The 26,221-nt window shown below is 45.1% G+C and overlaps 1 protein-coding gene across 1 annotated transcript; it reads right to left on the bottom strand.

Annotated features, from left to right (window-relative positions):
• Window positions 1-4,187: 4,187 nt before the first annotated feature.
• Window positions 4,188-22,494, bottom strand: smad7 (SMAD family member 7). Its single transcript, XM_033646851.2, has 4 exons — window positions 21,059-22,494; window positions 20,066-20,119; window positions 16,477-16,548; window positions 4,188-5,028 (listed from the first exon to the last, which is right to left on the bottom strand). The coding sequence occupies exons 1-4, from the start codon at window positions 21,522-21,524 to the stop codon at window positions 4,490-4,492; spliced, it is 1,131 nt and encodes a 376-aa protein (XP_033502742.1). The 5' UTR covers window positions 21,525-22,494; the 3' UTR covers window positions 4,188-4,489.
• Between the last annotated feature and the right edge of the window lie 3,727 nt (window positions 22,495-26,221).

The following is a 26,221-nucleotide window of genomic DNA, read 5'->3' as shown; positions in this document are numbered from 1 at the left end:
CACACAAACAGAGAGGGTGTATTTGACTCACCTTACCTGACCGACACATGCTCCTGTCCCCCCTGCAGGTGAAGTGGTCATTATCCAGGTGATAGCCATGTCCCGCTGCCCTGGCTGTGGTGTTACATTTTTGTTTGGTTAGTAAGAGAGCTCGTTTTTTTACTCCATCGCTAATATAAAGTGTTATATTTGTTAATAAAAGCATGCCAGCTTCACCTGGCTGCGTCCCTTTGATACACTCGAGTACATCCTTCACTGTGGGAGCGTCACAATAACACGTGCAAGCAATTACAACCAGGAGGGGCGCTGTTTCACCAATATGAGGAAACTCAATTAAAAGAGATAGACACCACAAAAAAATAAGGGTCTGTTATGGGGCAAATATTATCATTGTATCTCTTTATGAGAAAGAAAACAACCATGGTTAGTTAGAATAATAAGGGAGACTTAGTTACTGAGCTAAACTGCTTTTAAGAAGGGCACAGGAACGACTGCAGCCAGGATTTCAGAATAAAAGTCGGGTTTATTTTTTTAACTCTTTCACTTTTTTCATGGTTTCTTTATTCAGTTAAGAGTGAAATTATACTTATATACTAATTACATACTATAACTATACTATATTCTTTACACACTTATTTATTTATTTATTTACTTGGATGGTCGAATTTAAAGGGGAGCTACGCCAATTTGCAAAATTCAAATACATGTTATTCTTATGGTGTAAGACAGTACAAAAATATTAGTAAATGTCAACAACTCTCACCTAAATCCAAAAACAAGAGTGCAATAACTCAAACTTGTGATGTCATCAGGTATAAAGTGTGGAGCTGCCCCATAGACGATGAGCAGTGAAGGATGTTGTAAAAGTAATCTGTGAACTGAGTCAGCTGATGTTCAGTAGGAGGCTGTTCCAAAGACGAAGAGCAAGAACTGAAAAGGCTCGATCACCCTTTGTCTTTCACCTGGACTCTGGAGCAATTAGAGGACCCAGACTAGCAGACCTGAGGGGCCTGTTTGGACGGTACGATGTGAGAAGCTCAATTAAATATTCCAGATCATTGAAAGCCTTGTGTGTGATTAAAATAACTTTAAAATGAATGAATGAATTCTAAAAGAGACAAGAAGCCAGTGCAGGGAGGTCAAAATAGGTGTAAGGATCGTTTTGTTTTGGCTCCCATTCATCGTCTAAGGATATCTCCCCCTTAATATTTAGAGCATGTGGATTTGCCCCAATAAAAACAGTGAAATTGCAGGACTTTTACGTCAACAAAATCCCCAACATTTACACCATTATTTGACACAGAAAAGGCATTTTGTTTCATAAAAAAGTCACCAGAATGCATTTTGATGCTTGAAATTTTCTGGCAGAGGACCCCAAAACTCCCCGTTTCATATGTGTCCTCCCGATACTGAAACTAAGCCTAGGTCCTTGGTTTATACTCTATGACATCGCAAGTTTGAAACTTGCTTCTTTGGTTTCTGGCTTTGAGACAGAGTAGCTCATGCTCACAGATATCAATTAAACTTTCCTGAACCATGCTAGTGACATATTGGAATTCTTCATTTCGATGGTGTCCTCCTGTCAGGGGGGCACAAGGGAACTATAATAGAGGGAAACTTCATTTTGTCAGTGACAGCGTTTGAATTTTGCATAGGAGCCAAAATTTGGTGCCACTTCTATTTAAGTCATTGGGGCACTGCAAATCACACTATAATCCATCATATCTTTGTTGTTTCACTTTGGACTGAAAATTGTTTCCACAAAATTAAAAAAAATACAGAATGCATGACGTCAGCTGATGTTTTATATCTAAATGTGCAAGACCATTTCCATTGTTTATGGTCTAGGAACAGATCATGGCTCTGTCTGATATTAAAAGGGGAGGAATAAAACCACCAAAATCTGGCTCCAATGCAAAATTCAAACGCTGCCACTGGTCATGACCTTTCTTCTTGTTTCCTCACAGGAAACACTGTAGCCAGGATTTCATAATAAAGGTCTAGTTCTTTTTTAAATTCTTTAGTTTTTTTCATATTGTATTTATTCAGTTAAATGTTTAATTAAACTTTCTGTACATGTGGTCAAACAGTGATTCAATGCCTTCTACACACAGCCTGAAAAGATACAACTTTTATTTATTTTTGTATTTATTTGGCTGAGAAATAGATTAATTTAATTCTAATAACACTGGAGCCAGCTTACAAAATAATATTTCTTAGAAGCTGCTCACTAAAACAGCTTTCATGTGTTGTGCACATGTTCGTGCTGACGAGACACGCTGGTGAAATCTGTAATAGTTATAATGGAATTATTGCTGGGCAGAATCAGGGTCATCCTGTCTGAGAGAAGTCATGGATATTACGCCATCCCTCTAGCTCTGTCTCTATTTCTCTGTCTGTGTCTGTGTCTCTGTCTGTTCTCTGTCTCTGTCTCTGTCTCCGCCTGTCTCTGTCTCTCTGTCTCGATTTCTGTCTCTTTGTCTCTCTGTCTCTTGCACACACACACACACACACACACACACACACACACATACACACTCACAAAGCTTCGAGCCGCTTTAGTTGTATTAGCAGGGTTAGGGATTATTGTTGCGAAGGCATGCAGGCAGCCATGAGTTTAAAGTGCATGATGTCAAGGAACAGGGTCCCACCGTGTAGCTCCGCCCTCCCGGTGGACTATATTCAAATGTTTTTGGTGTAAATTATATTATTTGTCGATAAAGTTTTTTTCCCGGGGCTTTATATTAGATACAATGATAAAAAAAAAAGTGACGTCTGCACAGGGCCCAGTCACTTATACAACAGAAGGGAAAGAAAATAAATATGTATCCTTGGAGAAGTATTTACTCAGCAATACTTTCAACATACTGGCTGCCATATTTATCAGTGTGCATTAATGTTTATTCTGAGTCTGTATTATAATGTGTGTCAGCTAATATCATGCAAATATGTGTGTTACATACTGTCTTTTTTGTGATTACTGATACAAGCAATAAACATTTTGAATTATGCAGTGGAAAATCTATTTCTGGGACAAGAAGATTATTTTGTTCTTTAAATTGTTATTCAGCTCTTTCACAAGAGGGGTTAAAGGGACCGGAAGGAAATACACATACATGCTTCATTTCAGTCATGCCTCCATCACTTAGTCACTATCACTTATGTTGTTGTGTATTTCATATTCTAAATAAAATTCAAGGTTTTCTAAAGCTGTGTTGAACAGAGCGGAGGATGGGGGTTGGATGGCATGGAAAGTGGGTCTTGTGAATGTAGGTCTTTGAGACAGTGTGTGTGGGTAAAGCAGGCTTACAGTAGTAATCCTCTTCACAGACACCCATCTGACTAGCAACAGGACGCGGCCCAGACAGAATCCATGCAGGCACACACACACGCACACACATAGAAAGGTTTTGTTAGAAGGAAATCTATTTTGTTTTGTCTTGCTTTTACAAATACAATAGGTCAAAAATAGGCCATCGCCTCTAATCGCATATTCAGGCCATATTCTGATAGCTAAAATATCCAAATGAAGTTGTAATCTTTGAGCATATTTTCCAGTGTACGTTCACTTCCTCAGGTGTGGCAACGAATTCTTTGCGTGATTGTCTAATACGTAACATTCCTTTTGTCTTTATCAACCCTTAAAATAAACAGGACTCCTCCAGGAAGCCGGACCCTCTGTTGTCTTTATTGGTTCCTGAAATTTGTCATTACTGCTTCCTGGCTGTGATGTCATCAGTCGGTTAATGACAGAGGGGAAGAGGGACATTCGTCCGAAAATAACTCAGAAAAAACAGACTGTTTTACAAGGCGTAATGAGCCTGTAAGGACAGGGACAATGAGTTATGACTCTGTCACAGTCTGACTCATGTTGTCTCAAAGGAAAATGCTTTTATGAGCCACAACATGACATCAAAGTCCTTCAGTGGCACAAAGTTGAGCCAGTGTTGACTTTGGTAATAACGAAGAGACAATATTCTTCACCGAAACTGAATTACAAGAGTTTAGGAGAAATAATCAAATTTGGAGTATGAACAAAACCAAAAAAAACCAAACTGAAAACCTGAATGAAACCACCAAAAATCCCAGGATAAAACATAGACTGGGCAAGAAATGTTATTTGTATTTTTTTTATTTTATTTTGGCATTTCTTTGTTTTGCATTTATATTAAGCAAAGTGCATCTTATTTTCTTTTTCTCATCAACACATTGCACAATACATAAATAATGATGCATATAAAACGTCTTCATATTTACAATTAATAATATATTTATATATAACATAAAATACATTTTTCGCTTCTTATTTTAATTAAATCTTAGTCATTTATTAAACAAAGTCCGTCAAAGTTGTATACTTTCTTCTTCTTCTTTTAAAACTTTTTTCTCTCTGTTTGAACCTCTGGAACAAAAAAAGGAAAAGTGGGCGTAGTCTGTTTGTGAGGGGGGGCAGAGGACGCGAGGAAGGTGAAGAAGAGGAAAGCTGCTGCTATCGGGTGTTGAAGATGACTTCCAACCAACACGGGCAGCTACTGATGAACTGTCTGGTGTAGCACTGTCCCCAGCCTTTTACAAAGCTTATCTGCACCGTGAAGCCCGTGCGAGGCTGCTGCGTGAACTCGTGGTCGTTCGGCCTCTGCAGGCTGCCGGCTTTGTCGTGGTCGAAAGCTTTGATGGAGAAACCGGGGAACACCTTGTGCACCAGCAGCGTGCGCGAGTCTGGGTTGTCCAGTGTGGCCGACTTAATGAAGATGGGGTAGCAGCTGCGGTTGTAGACCCACACCCCGTCTGGCTCACGCGTCAGCTGGATGCCATAGCCAATCTTGGCCCGCACCATTTGCACCAGCTGGGACTTGTTGTCGGAGCAGAGCTGGCCCAGGCAGAAGCCGTTCCCCTGAGGTAGATCATAGAAGATGTCCAGAGAGGGCTCCTGGACTGAGTAGAGGCGCCCGACACGTGTCTTCTCCTCCCAGTATGCCACCACGCACCAATGGGCCCGGTCGCCAGACTCCTGCAGCGCCAGGGAGTCTGAAGGAAACACAGAGAGAGAAGGAGATGGTTAGACCTGTGGGAAAGTGCTCAGTAATGACATCTGAGAGTAAAATATAATGATCAAGAAGTAAAGAAAATGAGAGGAGAGGAGGAAAAGATAATGAGGCAAAGGCTTCATCGAATATCTCAAACATTGCTTCTCCTTCACAACTTCTTCCTCATCCCCGTTTTGGGAATCAGAGAATTTGCTTTAGTCAAGAGCCAAAACTAAACTGTCATCCTCAATTTCTGCCACACAGGAAAACCATGTTGGAATTCCTGGACTTCAGACAAGAGAAGCAACTCAGAGTCGCTGGCAGGCAAGTGTCCACACGCAGTACAATATTTGTCTAAGCATTAAATGCTTATCTTCTGTCTGGCTCGCTGTATTTTTGTAGCGGCGTGGCCAACAATGTAGTGACGTCAGCCGACTGCCCTGATCATCTCCTCACAGCATGCTTCACCCCACTGGAGGAAATTATTATCTCTGAATTCATGCTGAAAGATGCGAGCCCGCAGCAACTGAGCAACAAGACGAGCGACTTTCACATAAACACATAAACCATTCCCTGTCCACGGCGAAGCACATGGTGTTTAGCTGACGAGCACGGCGGGCCGTTAACTCTCAAACCCTGGTGTCTGAATCGTTGACAAGCTAGGCCTCTCCAGTCTAAAGTTTCCCCTGAGCGTAAAAGAAGTGTAGCATTGGCCATGCTCCAGTTTCCAACCCCCCCTCCTCCCTCTGTCGTCTCCCTTTAGTGTGCCTCCTGCGCCATCCCTCTCCCCCCTTCATATCTCTATTCCACAGAAATCTGGCTCCCAGCTACTCCCAGCTAGAAAAGTGGGAGCCAGTCAGGCGCAAGGGAAATAGAGGGAGACAGAGTGAGCGCAAGAGGAAAGAAAGAGGGGGTGGGGTGGGGAAGAGAAGGAATGCTTTTCACATATTTTGACTGTTACTTTTACAACTTTGATTCCTCTCCTGATTTTTTTAAATGTCTCTGGTGCCGTTAGGGTCATCACCTAATTGCTGCAACTCCTATCAACTGCTAAGCAATCTCTTATACTTCCTCTCTTCACTCACACACACAGACACACACACTTTACACACACTTAAATCCAGCCGTGATGAAAGACACATTCAAGGGTTAAGAAATCTCACAGAGGGGAAATATATGTGAGGGAAAAAAAATTAACAGAGCCCCTCTCAGAGCCATTTCAGTCGCCCCCATCCTTCCCAGTCTCCCCCTCCTCCCTTCCTCGTTTCATCTGGCGGTAGCTGTGAATGTAACCGGTAATTTGGAAGGTCCCGTCTGAGACAAACTGCAATGTTAATGCGGCAGGATCTCTGCCGGCCTGAGTGGACTCACCTCGGCCTGTCATTAGCCTTCATTAGACGCAGGGAGGGGAAAAAAAAGGGAAGAAAAAGACAACACTGGGAGAAGAGAGACAGAAACACAGAGGAGGGGAGGGAAGGGGGAGAGAAAAACTGAAAGCATGCCTTCCATAAAACAAGAGGGGCTGTGTTCTTTGAAGTTGGTCAGAGCCGAGCCTCGGGGAGTTTATCATAAATCCCTCCTCATGGGGTGCTGGGGGAAACTAAGTACCCAGCTATCTACCTCAGACTAAATGGAGGGAAAAAAGAGCATTTATCTTTGAGATAAGAGACAGAAAGTGTCTTTTGAGTCTCAGGCTGATGTCACACAGAGTCTCCGATCCTGACTGAGCTTTGCTCTCACGTCTGATTTACATGTACGTACAGGAACAGCCGGGGTTGATAAGAAGAAGGATGCGTTGGACTTTCTTAACAGCTGACAGAGGGCCTGCTGGCGGAGCTCACCTGTGGGGCCCTGTGTGTGTGTTTGTTATTGCTGGGAGAGACAGGGCCTGGCGTCAGAGGTCATTAGAGCGGCTGCCTGTCTGAGCCTGTCATTGCAGCCTGAAAACACCCTGCTATTCAGGACTACACTAACTGCCCCGCTTCCCCTCCCTTGTCGCCTCTCCTCTCCTCTCTTCTCCTCTCTTCTCCTCTATTCTCCTCTCAGTAACTGACTGGTAGAAGCAAGTGAGAGCCACAGAGGAGAGAAAAGCAAGGGAAGGATGAAAGGAAAGGGTTGAAGAGACACAAAAACACAACAGAGGGAAACATGAAGGGCAACAGAGAGAGTCAGCCAGTAAAGCAGTGCTGTAACAAGTATTCTTATGTAAAAGTTGCAATACAACAATGTAGAAATAATACATTATAAGCCCCGTCTTGCCAGGGACAGATTAAAAAAGAATGCTTAAAGTCTATAATCCGCCACGATATCCTGTTCCTAGTATGGGGCAAGCTACGTTAAAAAAACAAAACAAAACGCTAAAGCCTACACTTCCCACAATGCAACTCCATTGCCTCTTTTGTTAAGACCTTCTCTAACTGATCAATGTCCACGTCTTTCCAACTCTGAGCCCCCGGTTTAAAGTCTCCCAGACCAAACTGAGATAACCATGAAGACATCACTATGACATCATCAGGGGTTATTTCCTTAGACTTTGGTAAACTTCCTGAAGAGCTACAAAGGATATTATACAACTGTTTTCACATGCCAAGAACAAAAAATGAGTAAAACTTTAGTGCAAAGCAGCACAGCAACAGTTAAGATAAGAGAGCGACTGGAAGGTAATTTGAGAGAGAGATAAATAACACAAAAATAGTCACAGTATTCTGTCTGCATCAAACTATGCTTTCAGGTAAACAAACCCCAACTTATTCTGTTCAGTGTATCAGCAGAGAGAAAGCCAGACAGGCAGACTCCTCCATCTGTGGGGCGCAGCCTCGTGAAGACTATGTTCACAGCTTGTCCTGACAGCAGATGAGCTTACACCTCATGAGTAATGCTGCCGAACACAGAACCACACACACACACACACACACACACACACATACACTGTATATACACACACACACCAGTGTGAGTGGTCCGGTATCGACACACTCCGCTCCAAGCGCAAGGCTCATTTAACTGAATTTTAATTTTTCAACACGTCATGTGTTTGCGTGCGAGGTGTCCGCCGGTCACGCTCCTCATGTTACGCCTCGACACTATTTCAGGTGCTTCTTACATAGGTGTGTGTGTCAGACGGTGTCGTCAGAGTGTCTGCGCCAACTCCGTCTGTCCTTGGAGCGGCGTGTTTCCGTCAGCTCCAGCCCCTGAACGCTTACTGTCTGCAGTCTCTGTCTGTACATCTGTCTTTCTGCTTTCTGGACGTCTGCCTATCGGAGCATTAGTCCGTCTATCTGTCTGCCGCCCCCACCTGCTCGTCTGCTCTGCGGCCTTTCAGCCTGTGTGTCTCTGGCTTCTCCTCGCTGGAGATAAGCAGGCTAGCTGGCAGCCTGAGGCCATCTGTCACCCCAGCCCTTTCCGCTCTGCCCCAGTCAGATGTCTGCTGCTGGTCTGTCCCAGTCTGGTTTGTCCCATGGGGCCCACACATAAACCCTGTCCAAAAAATAAAAAGACTTTCTCTGCTGGTTCACTATGACGCAAGATGAGAGCTACAATGTTGAAAGATCATTACTGAAGATAGTTAAGTCACATGATTGTGGATGATAAGAATGATAACACGCCTTGTTAGAGGCAATTTTTTGCAATTTAAGAAAGCAGCTGGTGAGCGCTAATGTGGATGTTAGCTATTAGCAAAACCGTGCAATCAAAAACAGCATATTGCTCCCATGTTTTCTAGGTATTTAATGGATGATCAGCTTATGTCTGTGAGGTCGGGGGGGGCGGGGGGGAACACTGTAAATATCTGTGATTAAATAAACCCCCTGCGCAATCCAAAATATTTAAACCGCAGCACAGAGAGGCCAAAGACACACACCGCTAGCTCCCATGTGGATTTTAATGGTCCAAGGTCTTAAAGACTGGATGCCACGCTAGCTGAGACAATTGGACTTGGTGGAAGGGAGGAGGGGCAGCTGAGAGAGGAGGGGGAGGGGCGACGACAGACTGGGTGCTTCTCCCAGGGCCAGTCTGGAAAGGTTAATCATTACCTCTGTCTGACTCCACACACACACACACACACACACACAGACAAGCACTCACACACACACCAGGTCCCTGCTATACTTTAAGAAGTCAACACAGTCACACACCTATACCCTCACACACACTCAATTTTCAACCTTCACTTCTGGACACAACACTATCAACATCGGTAAACAGTAAGGAGGCTCCTGTGAACGAGTCTCGTATCGATCCCTGAGAGCCCTGTGTACGTGCGTGGGTGTGTGTTTGAGTGTGTGCCCCGCTCTCCTCAGACATGTAATGACCCTGTCGTCATCTGACACACACACAGCGGCTGAGGAAAGGAATGGGGAAGACATGAAGGAAACAGCTCCAGGGGGAAGGAAGGACTCTTCATGGTGCCTTATTTTCTAAGTCAACACCCTCTCTTGAGCTGGGGAAAGTCTATTCCAAAGGTCAAGGGTCACCCCGGAGGCATTCCTTTTGTTCTCTCTTCCACGCTGTATATGTTCAGTCCTGTGTGTGTGTGTTTCTGTAATGAAAGCCTGTGCATTTCTTTCTCTCTCGCTCTTGCTGTGTTCACCAAAATATTTGGTCGCATTGATTTTTTTGAGTTAATAAAAGTTAGAGTCCTCAACAGCAGGCTTGTTGCCTGTTGTGTTTACTTCACTTTCTTCGTATTCGCTGACAGACGACCCCTTCAGAAAGGGAAAGGTCAGATGTTCTATGCAGCAAAGGCAGAGGAGTGTCCTTGTCTCACATCCAAACAGCAACACAGCTGTGAAGTTTAAGGGCCCTGACACACCAAGCCAATGGTTGGCAGTGTGTCTCGCACTATTGGCACTAGTTGGCCATTGGTGGCCCTTATCAGCTATTAATTGACTGATTCAGTGTGTCGCATTGGCTTTTAAGGCGGCAGAGCTCGTCACTGAATGAGGTTACTCTGATTGGCAGTTCAGTTCAGTGTACGAGAAAAGAAATGGAAGTGAGGAAAGTAAACGAACGGCTAGAGTTAAGAGTGTGAGATCAAAACAACAATGACATTTTGCCTCTTTAACAGAAACAGCTTTCTATTATTGTTCCCTAACACATGATAAATATCCCACATTTTTTCAACATTGTTTTGTGTTGCTAACATGCTAACTGGCTAACTGTCCATCCTGTCAGTCTCCTGGTTTCCCCTTTTTGAATGACGACTATAGACTACAGCCTCCTGCTGCTATGGAGAGTTCTTCCCGCTCACGCAGGCACAAAACACAAGTGCTAGTTGGCTTTAGTCTTTGAGGTGTGTTCAAGCGTAACTTTTTGGCCAAGACACAGGCGATGGCAGCCTTTGTCGCTACTTGTTCTTTGATGTCGTTTTGGTGTGTCTTTGGTTATTTGTCATGCAGAGGAGCATGCAACTTGTAAACTCTAAACTGTGTTAATAATCTTCTGGACTGCACTGTTTGTCCTAAAGGAGTACTTGTCAAACGCTGGTGTTAACCACAATGCAACCCAATCACCAAAGGTTTGGATGGACATTCAGCTGCATTATGCAAGTAGCAGCTAATATAGCCTCCAACTGCCTTCAAATACTATCTTCTTTCCAAAGCCACAGTGATCTAGAAAGTGTACAAGGTGCAACTAATTTGCTTTATTAAAGTGCATCCTTTGCAAAGCAACAATTTTGAAGAAATGCAAGGTTGGAAATTAGCACCAGCCAAGTAAAACATGTAAGTGGCTGCTGGATTTGCTTCACTCACCACCCAAAAAAACAACAACAACAATGTTTATCTATTGAGTGGCTGGTAGATTTTGAAATTCGCCAGCTACAGTGGCAGGTGGACCAAAAAGTTAATTTCCAACCCCGAAAGTTGACACGTTGATCAGCCCTAGAAGGTAGATAAATAGAAAAGACGTAGCTGACAGAGGAAGCACCTCTTTACGGTGGCAGGTGACGTAAGCAGATGTGAAGTCCCCCCCCCTCGACTTCAGGAAACCTAAATAAGCCTTGATGGCAGGAAAACCACACAGGGGAGTGGCACAGTTTCACTATCTCTAAGATCTGACTCCTCGCAGAAACACAGATAGAGAGAGAATGAGTTGCAGACACGGCATCTCTAACACGAACCATCCGGCCACGACCGGGAGGAGATAAGGAGAAGAAATGGCGCATGTTTTCCTTAAGCCTCCATCTACAGTATAATTTTCTCTGAGTGGAAGTCTCCACTATAATTACATGATCCACATATCTTGATGCCGCTCGGAGCACGGTGTTTATCTCTGTTTGAGATAAAATACAGGGACGTTTCATAATTAATTGGGTAGCATCTTCCATTTGGATCCACATTATCATAAAACTACAGCACGATACGTTTTTTTCCTCACTGAAGGACATTTTATTCCCCTGTAACACCTCCTTCCTACTCCTGTGGAGTTATTATTCCAACACTTCATCATGCTGCCCCTCACACACACACACACACACACACACACACACACACACACACACACAACGATCCCCTGCAGCCCAGCTTTCCCAGGGTGACAGGACAAATAAACACTAGTTGGATGTAAGGTGCCAGGCAGGCTGTGATGATGTCATCAGCTCACTTCTGCAAACACACAAGTCAGAGGATCACCGGCTACGGACAGATGGACAGACAAGCCGAACAATCACCTACATTGTTGTCACGCTAAAACACCGTGGGAACCAAATAATACCAACGCCGCAAACACAGAGGCAGACAACCAGCAGAGCCAGTTGTGTGTGCGGTTGCAGCTTTTGTTGTTGTTATTGATAATTATGCACCTCTGTATGTCTGTGTGTGTGTGTGTGATTACACCAGCACTGTGGTCTGTGATAGAGATGTGGCTACTGACAGGGCTGAGTCTGTCGCTGAGATAAAGACACACACGCACCCCTCCAGTCTGAGTACACAAAAGACAAACTGACTACATGAATGAGCAGGCGGGAGGGTGGAGACAGCAGGACTGTGTGTCACACTAGAAATCTGACACACACACACACACACACACACACACACACACACACACACACACAGGTTTACAGGAATGTGTCTCCACTTATTTCCATTTCCGTCTTTATCCTACTAAAGGGGGGTTCTCTCCCTCCCTTCCTCTTTCTCCTTCACGCACACACACACACACACACGCTGTCTCTCTTTCATATCTTCATACATTGAGGTAATGTCAAAATCCACTTCCACAGAGTGACTGCAAACCAAAACAATGTTCATCTTGTTCTGGGCTTCCCTCCAGCTCTGGCTCACGGCCAAATCTGCATAGCCCACCTTTCAATCAACGGGCTGATGCTAAAGTAGGCTAATGTTTTCAACTGTAACTGCTGTTTTGATGCTACGCCGCGAACGATGCAGCACAGAGGATCTCAATCTGAGAGAAATCTTCAGCACAAACCCAAACAAGCTAGGCACACTTTCCTCTCTCCTCTCTCTCCCCCCTTCCGTCTCTCCATCCTCCACTGTCTCCGCGTGCTGTTTTTTCGATTTGTGCAGCATAATGACACAGGGTGGGGAACAGAGGACGGCCAAAACCAAAATTAAGTCCCTTGCCAAGAGGCGGCTTGGCTGCCGCGCAAGGAGAGGAAGTGGGGAGTAATGAGAGATCCTGGCCCCGGCACGGAGCGGCCCGGCTCAACTCGCTGGCTGAACACACAGCCTCCAAATTACAGAGAACAGAGCAGAGCTGCCGGCCATCTCTCCCTCCACCCAAAGCCGCCATCTTCTCTCCCTACTTCATTCCTTCTTACTGCTCAAGCAAAAGGAGAAGACTTCACCAAAGCACAGTTTTACTGGGTTCATTTTCTTTTAAACTAGTTTCCATAGCAAGTGGTAACAGGCTTCATGTACATTTCTATCTTTGCAGAAATCTTTCTTTCTTCTCTGTTTGACTCCCTCCTTCTTTCTGGTTGGTGCACTCCAGTGTTTGTTTTCCGTCAAGAAGAGGCCTCGGCTGCCTCCCTGTCCGCTCTCCTTTTCCTCAAAGACATGAGGTCATATCCTGCGCAGCCCTTTCCTTTACCCGCTAACCCAAACAAGGCAGGAATGCCGAGAGAGAGGAGGGAGACTGAGGGCGCTCTGTTTCTGACTTCGATTGCTGGAAGTTAGCCTCTGAAAAGATTGTGTCTTAGGTATAACATAGGTGATATGCAATTTTAACCTCACTTCCTGTAAATAATTCTTAAAAAAAAAAATCACAACAAGGTGCAGGCCCTTTCTCTCGCTGCATTTGCACCAAAAATGGGCTGTTTCTTCAGGGCCTTCCGTATGACAGCAGAACTAGTTTGATTTAATGAGCCGAGGTGCCAGGACTAAATTTAATCTCTGTCAGAGCCCCTGATGAAGGTTATACCTCCAGCCGATTCACTGGATGACTAATTGACTGACTGAAGGGCTGGCCGACTGTCTGTCGAGTGAGGTGACTGGCTGGTGGTATAAGAATACAACTCGGCCTAAATTTAACCTGCAGTGGGAGGAAGCGCCTGTGTGACAGTCGGCCGTGCGCCAGGGCTCGCACCAGGTCATTCTATCTGCCCGTCTGTGTGTATGTGTGAAAATGCGCGGGTGTGTGCGTACATGTCACCGCAGCCCAACTGGATCCTCTTACACGCAGGCACTCCGCGTGAGTCCCCGATGGCACCAGCAGGCACGCCACTGACATACACACACCGATGCTTCACATCCAATAAGAGCTAGGCACGAACAGACGTCTATAACTCATCTTTAAAGAAGATTAAATGCAGGTGCACAGAATGGCTGGGTATTGATCGTCAACACTTCTTTGGACTGACTAAAATGTGTCATTGATTATCAAACACTGTCAGTCAGATTCATAATCCAGATGACTTCATCTTTGGTCAGATTGTTCCAGACCAATTGAAAATTTTGCCAATTTCAGACAATTCTATGTACGGCTGCTTTTGATTAGACAATATCTAACACGTGAGAGCATTTGGATTCTTTCTTCAAGTGAAAAACAGTCTGATTTCAAAGTATAACAGTCTAATAGTCAAAGTATTGATTTGGTATTGGTACCAAAACTCAGCTATCATAGCAACACTAGCATAGAAATTTCTTTAAATGATAATGATGATTTCCACACTTCGTCCCACAGCCTATACCTCCATCTTGTCAAACTCACAGAGGTCTTTTATTAAAGACAACTTGTTCCAGACATCTCCGAGCCTGACAACACCGATGTTTGGCTGCGTGGGTGCCACCAGAGCTGCTCATAAACGATCTAGTCTCTAACAAGTTTAAATATTACTTAACACTCTGCAGATTCATAACCAACAATCCAGCGCCCTCTTAACCCTGACCCGATCTCCCATTTCCAAATCTCCCTCTTGATCTCTCTCTGGGTGAACCTAAACCTCTGAGCTAAGCCCTCACGCCAGCTCAAACCAAGATCAGCACCCTGACTCCCAGCTCCAGGCCTCCAGCCATCAAACCACCCCCCCCCCCACCTCCTCTCCTCTCCTCTCCGACTCCTCTTCCCTCCTCTCTGCTCTGTTCCAAGCTGATGACGTGAGCCAGCGAGAGGAGCTTTGGAGCTGGTAGCCTGGCAGGCAGCCTAGTTTGCATTTGCGCTTGTCGCTGTCGCAGCTCACTTAACTCCTTCTAGCCTGGATGGTCTCTGGGTTTTTTCAAGATGGATAAACAAGGAGAATAAAAAAAAAAATAAGGGAGAGATGGGAGGTGAGGATGTTGGATCTCTGACCTAATCTCATCAGCTCTGTCTCAGCTGGGTTTTGTAGATGAATGGGGATCTGTTTTGGCCTTTTTTCTCTTGCTAATGCACAGCTCTGTAGTATGGCTACAGCAGCTTCTCAAATCCAATCTAGCTTTTTCTAATCAAGCACTTACTTATTCTACTACTATGCAAATAAAAAAGTAACAGTACAGCGCTCGCTGACTTCAAGTCTTTGCCACCCTCCTTCCCTCAAAGCCACCCTCCTCTCTCTTCCTTCTTCCTCTCTGTAAATATGTCTGGAGAAGAACATAAAAAGGGCAGAGTGAGTGAATTAGAAGGTCAGCAGCGGGCCTCTGGGAGAGCCATGTTTCTTTTGTCAGGGCCCCAGAGGGAGGGAGCAAAGGAGGGAAGCAGGGAGAGAGGGAGTATGAGAGGAGGGGAGGAGGGGGAATGGAGCAGCCTTTTTTTTTCTTAGCTTGCCAGGGAAATCATGAGGGCAGAGCGCTTCGGCCATCCCGCCCTGGCCTTTCTACCTCTACTGCTTTTACTGAGGAGGCCCATTCAGTGGAGTGCTGGCCGCCGCTGCCATGTCATCCTCGCCAGGAAGGAAAACAGAGGAGGAGGAGGAGGGTACGCCTTGCTAAGGGAGGGAAGGAGCAAGGGAGGGAGCGTGGGGGCGCCTGTTAAGACTCCGCTTCTAGGGTTTCACAGTTTGAACTGGGTCTAAAATGTGTCTTTAGTTAATGCACACAGGGAGGACTTTGGTGTCCATCTGAAGGTGAGGAGGAGAGGAGAGGAAGAAGGAGAGGAGAGACTGATTTTTTAGTTCCTCTGTTCTTGTAAGCACTGCTCCAATCTCTTCCCCCATCTAAGGACACACACATATGCAGGCAGTCAAGCTAACCCCCCTACCACCAAACAAAGGAGGGGGGGAAAATGGGAAGCGAACACCAACTGACATAAAACAGGCTTTAAAGGCCCAGTAATGAGAACCATCTGAGGCAGAGGGAAGCAGAGAACAGCACAGAGCAGTCTCAGGGAGAGTAGAGCAAACTCCCTCTCTCTCCCTCCTGTGAACACCATCTTATTCTGTAGCCTGCGGACAGGGCGCTGGGTAAGGAAGGCAAGGCTGCCAAAGGGGATTATGGGAGAAAAGCTGAGGAAGCCCGAAACACGTCCTGCATGAGAGATGGAAGAAAGAAAGGCGCCTGTGTCTCACTCTTATCCGCACACAGAGCCCAGAGGAGAGTTAACTGTCCACAAAGACGTCCCCTGTACGCACAAACACACCCAAACAAACACTCGCATGTCAGTTGAAGCCTCTTTTTTTTTTGCTGCTATTTTTTCCCACAATACCGCACGCACAGAGCATATTCTTCTCCAAACAACGGTCCAGCGTGTTTGTCTTCCATTACAACATAACACGGAAAGGGAGAAGAGGAAGAGGAGAAGAGAGGGAGCGTTGTTCAAAGAGCCAGGAGGGAGGAATTTATGTGGATGTGGGAGAAATACACCACTCTCCTTCACTGGCTTTTTTTTTTATTTTATTATAGAGGGGAAGCAGGGGCCTCCACAATCACTGCCTGATCATCACAAGTATGGAGGGGAGATGAGAGTGTGTGTTGAGAGGAATGCATATGAGAAGGAAAAGAAAACAGAGGAGGAAAATAATATAACTTTCAAAAGAGAGAGATGACAGAAAAAGAAATCTATTTGAAGGAATATTTACCTGAAAGCCCCACAGGGGCCGAGTATGTCGTTCCCCCAGTATCACTGGATGAAGGTCCAGAGTCTGGAGAATCTAATAGAGAAGAAAGAGAGACTTTGAATTAGCACTGTGTGTGTTCCTGTGTGTGCATGTGTGTATGTGTGTGAGGGGAGAAGCAGCAGCTGTGAGACCGTCAATCACTCCGGTGAAATCAATGCCTAATGAAGACGCTGACGACGAAGCTCACACTCTCACACACACAGAGAGGACTTACAGAGGAGAGTTTCTTACACCCCTGATAATCCCCCATAATCCACTGCTTCAGGAGGAACGTTAGGCCCTGCATCTCTGCATAGACGAGCTGCTGATCTGGAAGGAGCCGTATCCTTCCTGCTAACGACTGAGGCGAGGGTTCGGGCTGGAGACCTCTGATCTCCGCTCAACACTTCAATGTGTTCTAGGTCTCCTCTTTTAATAGAGATCCAAACTAGACTGCTAGTTGTCTCTTGGTGTTATTCCTGCTCCTGCTGTTCTCTAGGGACGTAGCAATATGAGTATTAACACCAACGGCAAAGGCTTATCAGAAATGTTTCTCCATTAAGTTATATATGTTTGTGGCGGCCTTGGCAGAAAGAGCTCAGAAAGGCCTTGAAAGTTGTTGGCCATAGATGTACGGCGCACTTAAAGGCAGACAAGAAAGGAAAACTACTCATTCTCTCTCCCTCTCTTTGACTTTGAATGCTTACCTCCCACTAAGACTTGTAATGTAGACTAGTTTCAACATGACACCTGAATGGAGCTTTAACAAAAACCGCTGTGTGTGTTGAGCGGAGCAGCACGCCATTGCGAGCGAGCTAGCTCTGCTGCAGAGCTGCTGCTGCTGCTGGTAGCTTAGTATTCACCAATGATAGATTCCTCTTGCTGTGCGTCAACGCTGCGCTACACCTTCTATCCATTGAACCACAGTGTGTGGTGGTGATCGCCTCTACTGTGACTGAATTATGACTCAAAAGTGCAATTTTCTGCATTGCAAGTCATGCACGTTACTAAGTATGTTGCTAAAGAGGCATAAACGACCATTTATCTGCCTAATCTGAGGTGTTTTAAACACTTGCAGCCTGAGGAAATACAGTGAGAAGGGGTTCAGTGTGTGAGGAGGAAGGTATAAGTGTTGAATACTTCCACTCTCCAGCCAACAGATCGTCTCACTGGCTCATCCTGTTTGACCGAGCAGGCTGCAGTAGCTATGAAGTAATAAAGAGACAGCGACCAGAGCGGTTTCCCCCACGAGCCCTCCTCCCTGCCACCCTTCCCCGTCCGGACGTGGCCCGTGCTGCTTGTGGTCACAGTAACGAGATGCACGGGCATAGCCCAAGCCTGCCTCGCTTTCATTGGCTGCCAGCAGCCTTTGCCCTGGTCTCCCGGGCAACAGTTCACAGCTGACCACAGGGCTGAGGGGGCATCAGAGAGAAAGAGCTAAACAGTGTGTGATTTATATTCCCCAGAGCTGAAACAAGGTAGCGTTTTTACGTCTCGGCTGCTTTCATACTGACCGCCGCTGCTAGAGCGGACAGGCGCCCTGACACATATAACCCAGGACTTCCTGCTCACTGGAATCATAAAACCATCATCATAAAATCCAGCACTCTTCCGCTTCATGCAGATTTTTTACAACGTCTGACTGCCTTCTAAAAGTTATCTATGCAGATTTTCTAAATGTCATGATGATTTAACACAGCCTAATGTAAAGCAAATACAGAGAGGGGTATAGAAAATTGTAATGGCCTCCAGTAATGAGAAGGAGTGGATGATTGACAGCTCCCCGAGGCCACTGGGGTAAAACCCCCCGTCTTTCTGCATGATAAGCTCATCTGTCCTCTGTGTGTGTGTGTGTGTGTGTGTCTGTACCCTCCAGCCTGCTCCATTGTCCTATTAATACATGTTGTCTTTCACCCTCCTTCGCCAATAGAGAGACAGCCAGACAGCCAGCCAGACAGACAGAGTCTACTTTGATTAACCACAACTGCAGCTGCACTGACTGAATGAGGAAACAGCATGACAGGTGACCTAGAGACTGCTGCACTCAGATACTGACAAAAATATTACTTTAAAGAAAGTTATATTAAAACTTTTTGTAAAAAAAAAAAGTCTCTACTTGGGAGAAACCTGGTGATTTTTTTTCTCGCCTTGTTCTTTTCTTGTTGGCAACATTTAATTCCCACACAGTCAAACCAATTCAAGTTTGCTCTGAGAGGGGAAACAGGGTGGTAACATGGGTTGTATAATCATTTCCTTTGTCTGCATCCAGCTTGCATTTCTTATTTACTTTCTTATTTCCTTTCATCACTGGAATGTTTCCAACTGAATTCATACAAAGACACGAAGCTGGGGACAGATATCATGCATCATGAAGTGGATTTCACTATGGCGATCATTTTCGATATCAATGCTGCTTGTATTTAAGGTTCTTGGAAATGCTTTTCAGATAAAACACTATCACAACAGCCTGGTTAATAAAGACAGAGGGAAGGAGGGGGGGTCTTTGAAGAACCTCAGCTGCAGCTGCAATGACTTCCTATTGTTTCCACTCACTGAAAGCCACTTTCTCCTTCTCCTGACTAACTGGCCGGCGGACCGGTCATTGTTCAGCTCTGAGCTTTTCCTGCACTGACAGATGGCAAGATGGAGGTAAATGAGCAAAGAAGCGAGGGACAGATTCTGAATATTAAAAACTATATGCTGCGCTTTATATCTTTGCCGTCCTCTCTGTGACACGGTGTGAGACTAACCTCATTTCCTTCTCTTCCTCCCTTGTCTCGCACTATTCTGGTTATAGCCTGAAATCTAACACACTTCAAAACTGACTTAATAGGTGATGACATAACCCGATGCCACTTTCCTGCACGGGGGAATAGGATGACAACCACGGCAGCACATAAGAGTCTGGCGCAGGTGGAGGGAGAAAACAATTAAGCAAGACCAAAGCATGCTGAGGCAAAAAAAAAAAAGTTGGAAGAAATAAAATGGTGCATGCATACACTCTCTCACGTTCCCAAAAACAAACAGAGATGTGGGACGATGACACACACCCCCACACACAAGTCCTAAACCTTAATCTGATGATTGATTCAGCTGATAAAGGCAGACTGGCTCCAGAGACGTCACTGTCTGTGCTGCAATTCACAATAGATAGATGGACACACAAACAAACACCCATACAACTACCCTGCCCTCCTCCCATCAGACACACACGCGCACACACACGCACACACACACTATGCCCCTGGTGAGCCAGTCAGTCTATAGCTGGTATCTCAACTTTGTGCTGCTTTGCCCTGGCTGCCAGCCATGCTAGAACTGCCCAGCCAGGCAGGCGTGCCACTCCACTGCTATCATAAATCACAACATAACATGGAGCTGTTTCCTACACACACACACACACACACACACACACACACACACACACAGCGGGGGAAGTGTGTCAGACCATATGCATATGTAATGTCAGACAGCACATAAACATTCATGAATACAAGATGGCCTTTAAGATGTGTATGTTTTGCATGAAAATCAAAAAACAGGCATTAATGTATGTGTGCATCCAGCTCACCTGGTGGTTTAAGATAGTCCATGGGATAGCGCGAATATGGAGGAGGAGGAGACTCTGCATGGAGTGAGAAAAAAAAGAAGCAAGAGCATGAGAAAAAAAAAACAAGGGAGAGATCTAAACTTTATGATAAGAGCTGTCATTCTTCTGGGAAAAAGGTTTTGTGTCTGTCAGCTCAGCCTGGAGAGGCAGGCGGTGAGGCCGGCCGGGCGGCTATTGCCTTTCATTGGCAGGCAGATAAACAGGGGGCCGCCTGGCGCCAGGAGGGCCACTATCAGCGTCTAGGACAAACTGAGATACGGGCCTCTTTTGGCCCGGGACGCCAAGCAAGCAAGCAAGCACACACACACACATACACATACACACACACATACAGGCCCTGGAAACTTCACCGTGGAAAGACTGTAAAGCCCTGGATGAGTCGCTTTGCACTTTGGAAATGCCAATTGTGAAATGTTGAAATACCAGATGGGCTGTTTGTTTAAAAAGCGGGGCTTTGATGAAGTTGAAAATAGGATATCCTGATTTAAGGTGGAATAAACAGCTCTGGCACCTTTAAAGCGCCAAAAAACACATGGTTAAAGTCGGGATGTCTAATTAAGAAATAAACATATTTGGCGTTTAAAAACACATCCAAGCAAAATATAATCATTATAGTAATTGGGTGAGGAAGAAAATGACTATCTCACTTTAATGTGCCAAATTCAAATTAAATGGCACCTTACTGCCACAAAAGATGAAGAGGACCACTTGGCACGCTTTCCACATCGGTCAAGTTTGACCTTATGGAAACTCAAGACAACTGTGCCAAGAGAGGTGATGTCATTTGAATTAGGCTAATTATCCCTTTAAGAGCCTGGTAATTCTTTGACATAATGACACGGTGTCTGAGTGTGTGTGCTTGATTCAAAATGAGGCCCAGCCACCAGAGAATTAAACGCAATTTCAGAACTTTTTTGTTGTGAGTGTGGAGGTTATTATAATAATCCAGCTCACCGAGTTCACAAAGTCTGCTCATGTGGTGCGGGTTGCAGCAAACGAGCTCTGGGTTGATTTTCCCGTAGGATTCACAGCAAGACAGCCTCTTCAGCTCCGAGGAATGCCTGAGGTCCGGCCACCTGAACACTTTGTAGAGCAGCATGGGGAGAGAGTAAGACTGTTGACCCACTTTGGCGTCCACTTTGCTGGGCAGGAGCAAGCAGGGGCTTCGGGCACCCCCCTTGGACTCCACCGCCTGCAAAAGCACCTCTAATTGTTTCTCTTTGATCTTTTTCAGTATCGAGTGGGTCAACGCCTTCAATTCAGCCTCCGACCCGGCGTTGGACTTGGCCACCTTTGTCGTTTTGCCCATGCAGCAGCCCCCGGAGCCATGCGTCCCTCTATCCGCCTCCCCGTCGCCCTCCACGGGCGCACGGCTCCTCCAGAGTCGCCGGACGAGCCCCGATCGTTTGGTCCTAAACATGCGGGACGAAAAGAGGGTTCCCCGGCTAAAAAACGAGCATGGTGTCCGCAAATCATGAAGATTCCGGGATCCGAGTCCAGGCAATGACAAGCAGCCTGAGAAAATACGGTGGAAAAACTGGGAGCTGGATAAGCAGAGGAAATCTGTAGCATACGCCAGTCTTTGTTGCCGTCTCCTGCAGACTTGATCACCGAAAAGCAGTCGAGGTTCACGGGACAGTCAGCTGTTCCTCCGGGGATAAATAACCATCACTTCCAGGCGTTTAAGACGAGCCTATAAAAATGAATCTAGCAGCTTATCAACCTCTGCTACAGCACAGCAGCATGTAGCCTGAGCGTGTTACAATTACTCACTTGGTGATGTGCAGCCTACAGCGCTGAGGTCTGACCCCTTTAAAACACTCTCTGTGCCGATTTTCAGCCTTAAAAAACAATGTCAAAACATCTTTTTATATGCGCATTAGCTGCAGTGGTGATGAGACAAACTGGGGCCTAATTAAGCCTAAACGCTATCACAATTATCCCATGAAAACTGAAGCTCGCCGCCGTGTCTTCAAGAGCATTAATCCACAAAATCCTTGATCCGACTGCACAGAGTAGGGCTCTCCAGCAGACTCGCACGGGCTTTTTTTATCCGTTATCGTCTAAATATGCCACTCGTCTGCAGAGGATGTGGTCTGCTGGCAAGAATGAGCCTCGTCCAAAGAGTCAGGGAGCAAAAAATCCAGGACTGAATCTCTCACCCCGAGTTGAGTTGCGTTTGAAAAGCGAGAGAGAGAGAGAAAGCGAGAGAGAGACAGAGACCCTCGGGTTTGCGTCCACGCACCGAGCCTCGTAACCTATTTTAGTAGGCGAATCCTTTAAGATAAAATAATCCAACCTCGTATCTCACACGAAGTTTCCGAGTCTGAGTGTGGAAAGAAAGCGAGCCGACGAGTGATCTCGAGGGGGGTTAGAAGGCTCTCTGTCTGTAAATGAGGCGGATGGTTTAGGTGCCCTTGCTCCGTCTCCAGTCTCCAGTGCGCATTGACGCGCCCGGTCACGTGTGTGTCTAGACACCCTGTCGCTTAAAAGAAATGTGATTGTGTAGCGCAAACAACACCAAGCAGAGCCCACAGCGCGCGCGCGCACACACACACACACACACACACACACACACACACACACACACACACACAAGGAGTAGGAAAGTTAACATTTTCCCAGAAAAAGTTGACAAAGTGTAACGCAGGGAATACGAGGGCGAGGTTGGGAAAGCAGTTTGGTCAAAAATTACAAACTCAAAATCAACTCATTTCTGTTATGAATGTTAAATAAGAGTTACAATTTAATAAGTTAAGATTATAAATGCGTATTTGTGGCGTGTATACTTTATTGAAGGAGCTTTAATGACGTGAAAATTAAGAATAAAGGACAAAACTTGTCAATAATGTCATTAATATCTGATGTTTCTGTTGTCTGACGTGTCTGATCAGTGTTTTATTAGCAGTATATTCCTATTAAATAACGCATGTATGCTGTGAGTGTGTATTTATGATGCTGGGAAACAATAAGATGTATATATTTACTGTCTCATAAACATCTTACTGTCATGTTGATCTATCAGGATAGTTTCCCCTTATTTTATGGGTTGTAGTTGGACACTGCTCAGCTGTGGTTTAAAGGACTCTACTTGGGGTCTTCTGCCACAAGCACCAGAACCAGGAGAGTGAATTTGTGCCTGCGAGCCTTTACTTAGGGCAGTGAGGATAAGAAGCCAACATGTCCGAAACCCAGATGAGAGCGCGCTGCTGCCGCCCTCTGGACGTTTTCATCCCTCAGGCGGGACAAACACAAGTGTCCTTTGAGTTTGTTTGTCTTCGTTATCAACACAACAGTTCCCACCCTGCTTTATTTATCCAGTAAAGATGGTCCATCGGCTGAGGATCAATTTCCTTTCATGCCTGACAGTAGATCTGCAACAGGATCTGCCCATTTTATTTACTGTCTGTATCAGCTAAATCCATATTTATTATGACAGCTTAATAGTTTGATTTGATCAATTTACGACATTATGAGCAGTGGAGGAGACGGAGACAGACACAAACAAACAGTGAGGCTGTTTATTTAGTTCTTCCTTTTTTACAGAAAGCCAATATAATAATAAAATTAGAGAAAAGACAAGATAGGTTGATAAAGGCTGCATTATTCTACTATTCAACTTATTTGCAATGCTGCATAATGAGTGTGCAACCTGTAAAACGCACCAAACTCTGTTGAAATTTATTCTAAACAGCTGAGGAGACCTACAGCATCGGTGGCTGCAGAGGACTTCAGACACACTGAGCTGCATTAGCATGACTGCCTTTTTCTCTGACATGTATGCGTGTGTCTCCTCCGAAGCCTAATTGTGTTCCCTAGACAGACAGACAGTAGTCCAGGGGAGGAGGTGCAGGCAGCAGTATGTTAATGTGTCAGTGAGCCAGTGTCGCTGCAGGGCAGGAGGGGGGAGGCTGATAATGATGATATGTGCGGGGTTGGACGGCGGAGGGGTGTGTGTGTGTGTGTGTGTGTGTGTGTGTGTGTGTGTGTGCTGATGGGGGTAGTCAATAGCTCATCCCCACATTGTCCCAGGATCCCCCACTGGCGCCACGCAAGAGCGCAACGCAAAGAGCCCAAACGGTTCAGAGGACCGCGCCGCTCTTTAAGGTAGTCTGGAAGTAATCAGTCAGGGGGAAAAGGTCTGTCACAGGGACTGTGTGTGGAAGTGGCTGCAGACTCACATTGTCCCCTCCTCTCTCTCTCTCTCTCTACATCTCCCTGCCCTTCCTTTTGTGTGTATGTGTGTGACTATTCTCCAGACTCCAGGAAGTAGCCAATTTTATCTAACCGTTTTCCATTTCAGTCTGGCTGGGAGACGCTGTCTGCATTCTGGCCTGCATAAAAGGTGCAGGACAGAGTTTTGTTTAATGTTTTGCATCACCATGTTTGAACCACAGCACATGCACTCAATAGAAATAACAGAATGTAATGGTGCAATCAGCTGCATGGGTCGATCTTGTAGTCTAGTGTTGCTGAAATTATATCTCCTGACCCAAAAGGGGTTGTGGACCCCTTATTATGGGTCCTGATACACATAGACATAGTAGGGAGTGTATGGAAGTTACTGGGGTTGTGAGGGGGCTGAACATTATGTTTCACCTCAACATGGTTATCAGTGTTTTCTTTGAACTTTCCTCTTGACTGAGACAAAAAAAAAGATACAACATCCTTCACAAAACATGTCAAAGCATAACAGTGTAAAATAATATGACATATTAAATCATGTACCTGGATTTAAACTGTAATATCTTAAAGGAATTGTTAATTGTGCATATAAAACAATGATGCAGGGACAGAACTGTCGTCCTCTGTATACCTCTGACCACTGTTGGACAGTAATGTTACAGTTATAAAACGACTCTTCCCAGTAACAAGTAGCATAACAAACTATTGATAAAATTCAAGTGTTAATATTACATTTACTCCATAAACATGGACTAAACTCTTTACAACCTTTTGTTGTTAAGTCCCTACTAATTTAAAATCCAGCAATCAGTCACATTCATTTTTGTAACCGTTGCATATTTACGGCACAAAGCAATGAGGTGGCTTGGAGGATGACAACGCTTACCTTCAACAGCTGGAAATATTCCCTTTACTTTGATGGGAGGACAGATGATAAGAGAGCATTGTTATTCTAGGTAGTGGTACTAATGTTGTGTTCACACTTCATGTGATGCAACATTTTGCATCACATTACTTGTGCAAATTTGAATGCTAGAATCGTTTGTGTTGACTTGCTTCATACACACCAATAACTCATGTCATACGCGTGTGAAATCGCTGAATCGATGAATGGTCTTTCTCTGGTACATCCTTGGCATCATACGCCCCTGGAGGATCTCAATCCTAATTGATTATTGCAGCACAAATTGGTTGCTGAATTTTCACTTCAGATTTTTCAACTCTTGCAAAAAAGTGTATGACGCAAAATTGCGCTACTCCATTCGTGCCACTTAATTCGAGTATTTTGCGTTGTGTCCATTGCGCTGCCCTGTGTGATTTCACGACTAATGTTGCTTTTACATTGACTACTTGCACAAATAGTTTTATTCACTACCATTGTGAACACATAATAAGACTCTTTCCAATGCGAAAAACAGGACCTCAAACCTCCTGAAATAAACACTGTGACTGACAGAACGTTAATGTGAATCACTTCGAAATACACCCCACCAAAGGGGAGCCTTCCTTGGCCACTGTGGCCCGCTACAGGTTATGAGTGACAAATAACTAATGAAGCAAGTGGCTGGATATGTGGTGGATGCAATTTTGCTCCATGATTGACTCCATCTTTCAGGCACATCCTTGAGAAAATATCGGTCACAGGCAACAGAGGACCCCCAGGTAAAAAATAATTTACGAGCTATCTAGCCTTAGCTGCGCTTACCTAAGATACCGTGACAGTCGCACAGAGGAGCACATGCAAAGTCTGAATTTTGAGGAGAAAGGACACAATTATTTTGTGGGGTGTAACGGAAAAGTATTAAGACTGTAACAGATTACTGTTGGCTTGTAGTAATAAGTAAAGTAATAATGTGGCTTTTCCAAAGTGTAACAAGTCAAGAGTAACAAATTACAGTTTTTGAGTGATGAGCCCAACACTGCCTCTGACCT

This window comes from Epinephelus lanceolatus, chromosome 19 (assembly GCF_041903045.1).
Source record: "Epinephelus lanceolatus isolate andai-2023 chromosome 19, ASM4190304v1, whole genome shotgun sequence".
Lineage (NCBI taxonomy): Eukaryota > Metazoa > Chordata > Actinopteri > Perciformes > Serranidae > Epinephelus > Epinephelus lanceolatus.
The sequence above is the reverse complement of the archived record's forward strand: the minus strand, read 5'-3'. Positions and strand labels throughout refer to the sequence as shown.

Bases quoted from the DNA above. Each gene is read 5' to 3' on its own strand.
- smad7 (XM_033646851.2), bottom strand. From the start codon at position 21,524: ATGTTTAGGACCAAACGATCGGGGCTCGTCCGGCGACTCTGGAGGAGC. The intron at 20,120-21,058 runs GTGAGCTGGATT...CACTCCATGCAG, and splicing joins GAGCAGACTTTGTGAACTCG to AGTCTCCTCCTCCTCCATAT. The intron at 5,029-16,476 runs GTAAATATTCCT...TGTTTCCTTCAG, and splicing joins GGCCCCTGTGGGGCTTTCAG to ACTCCCTGGCGCTGCAGGAG.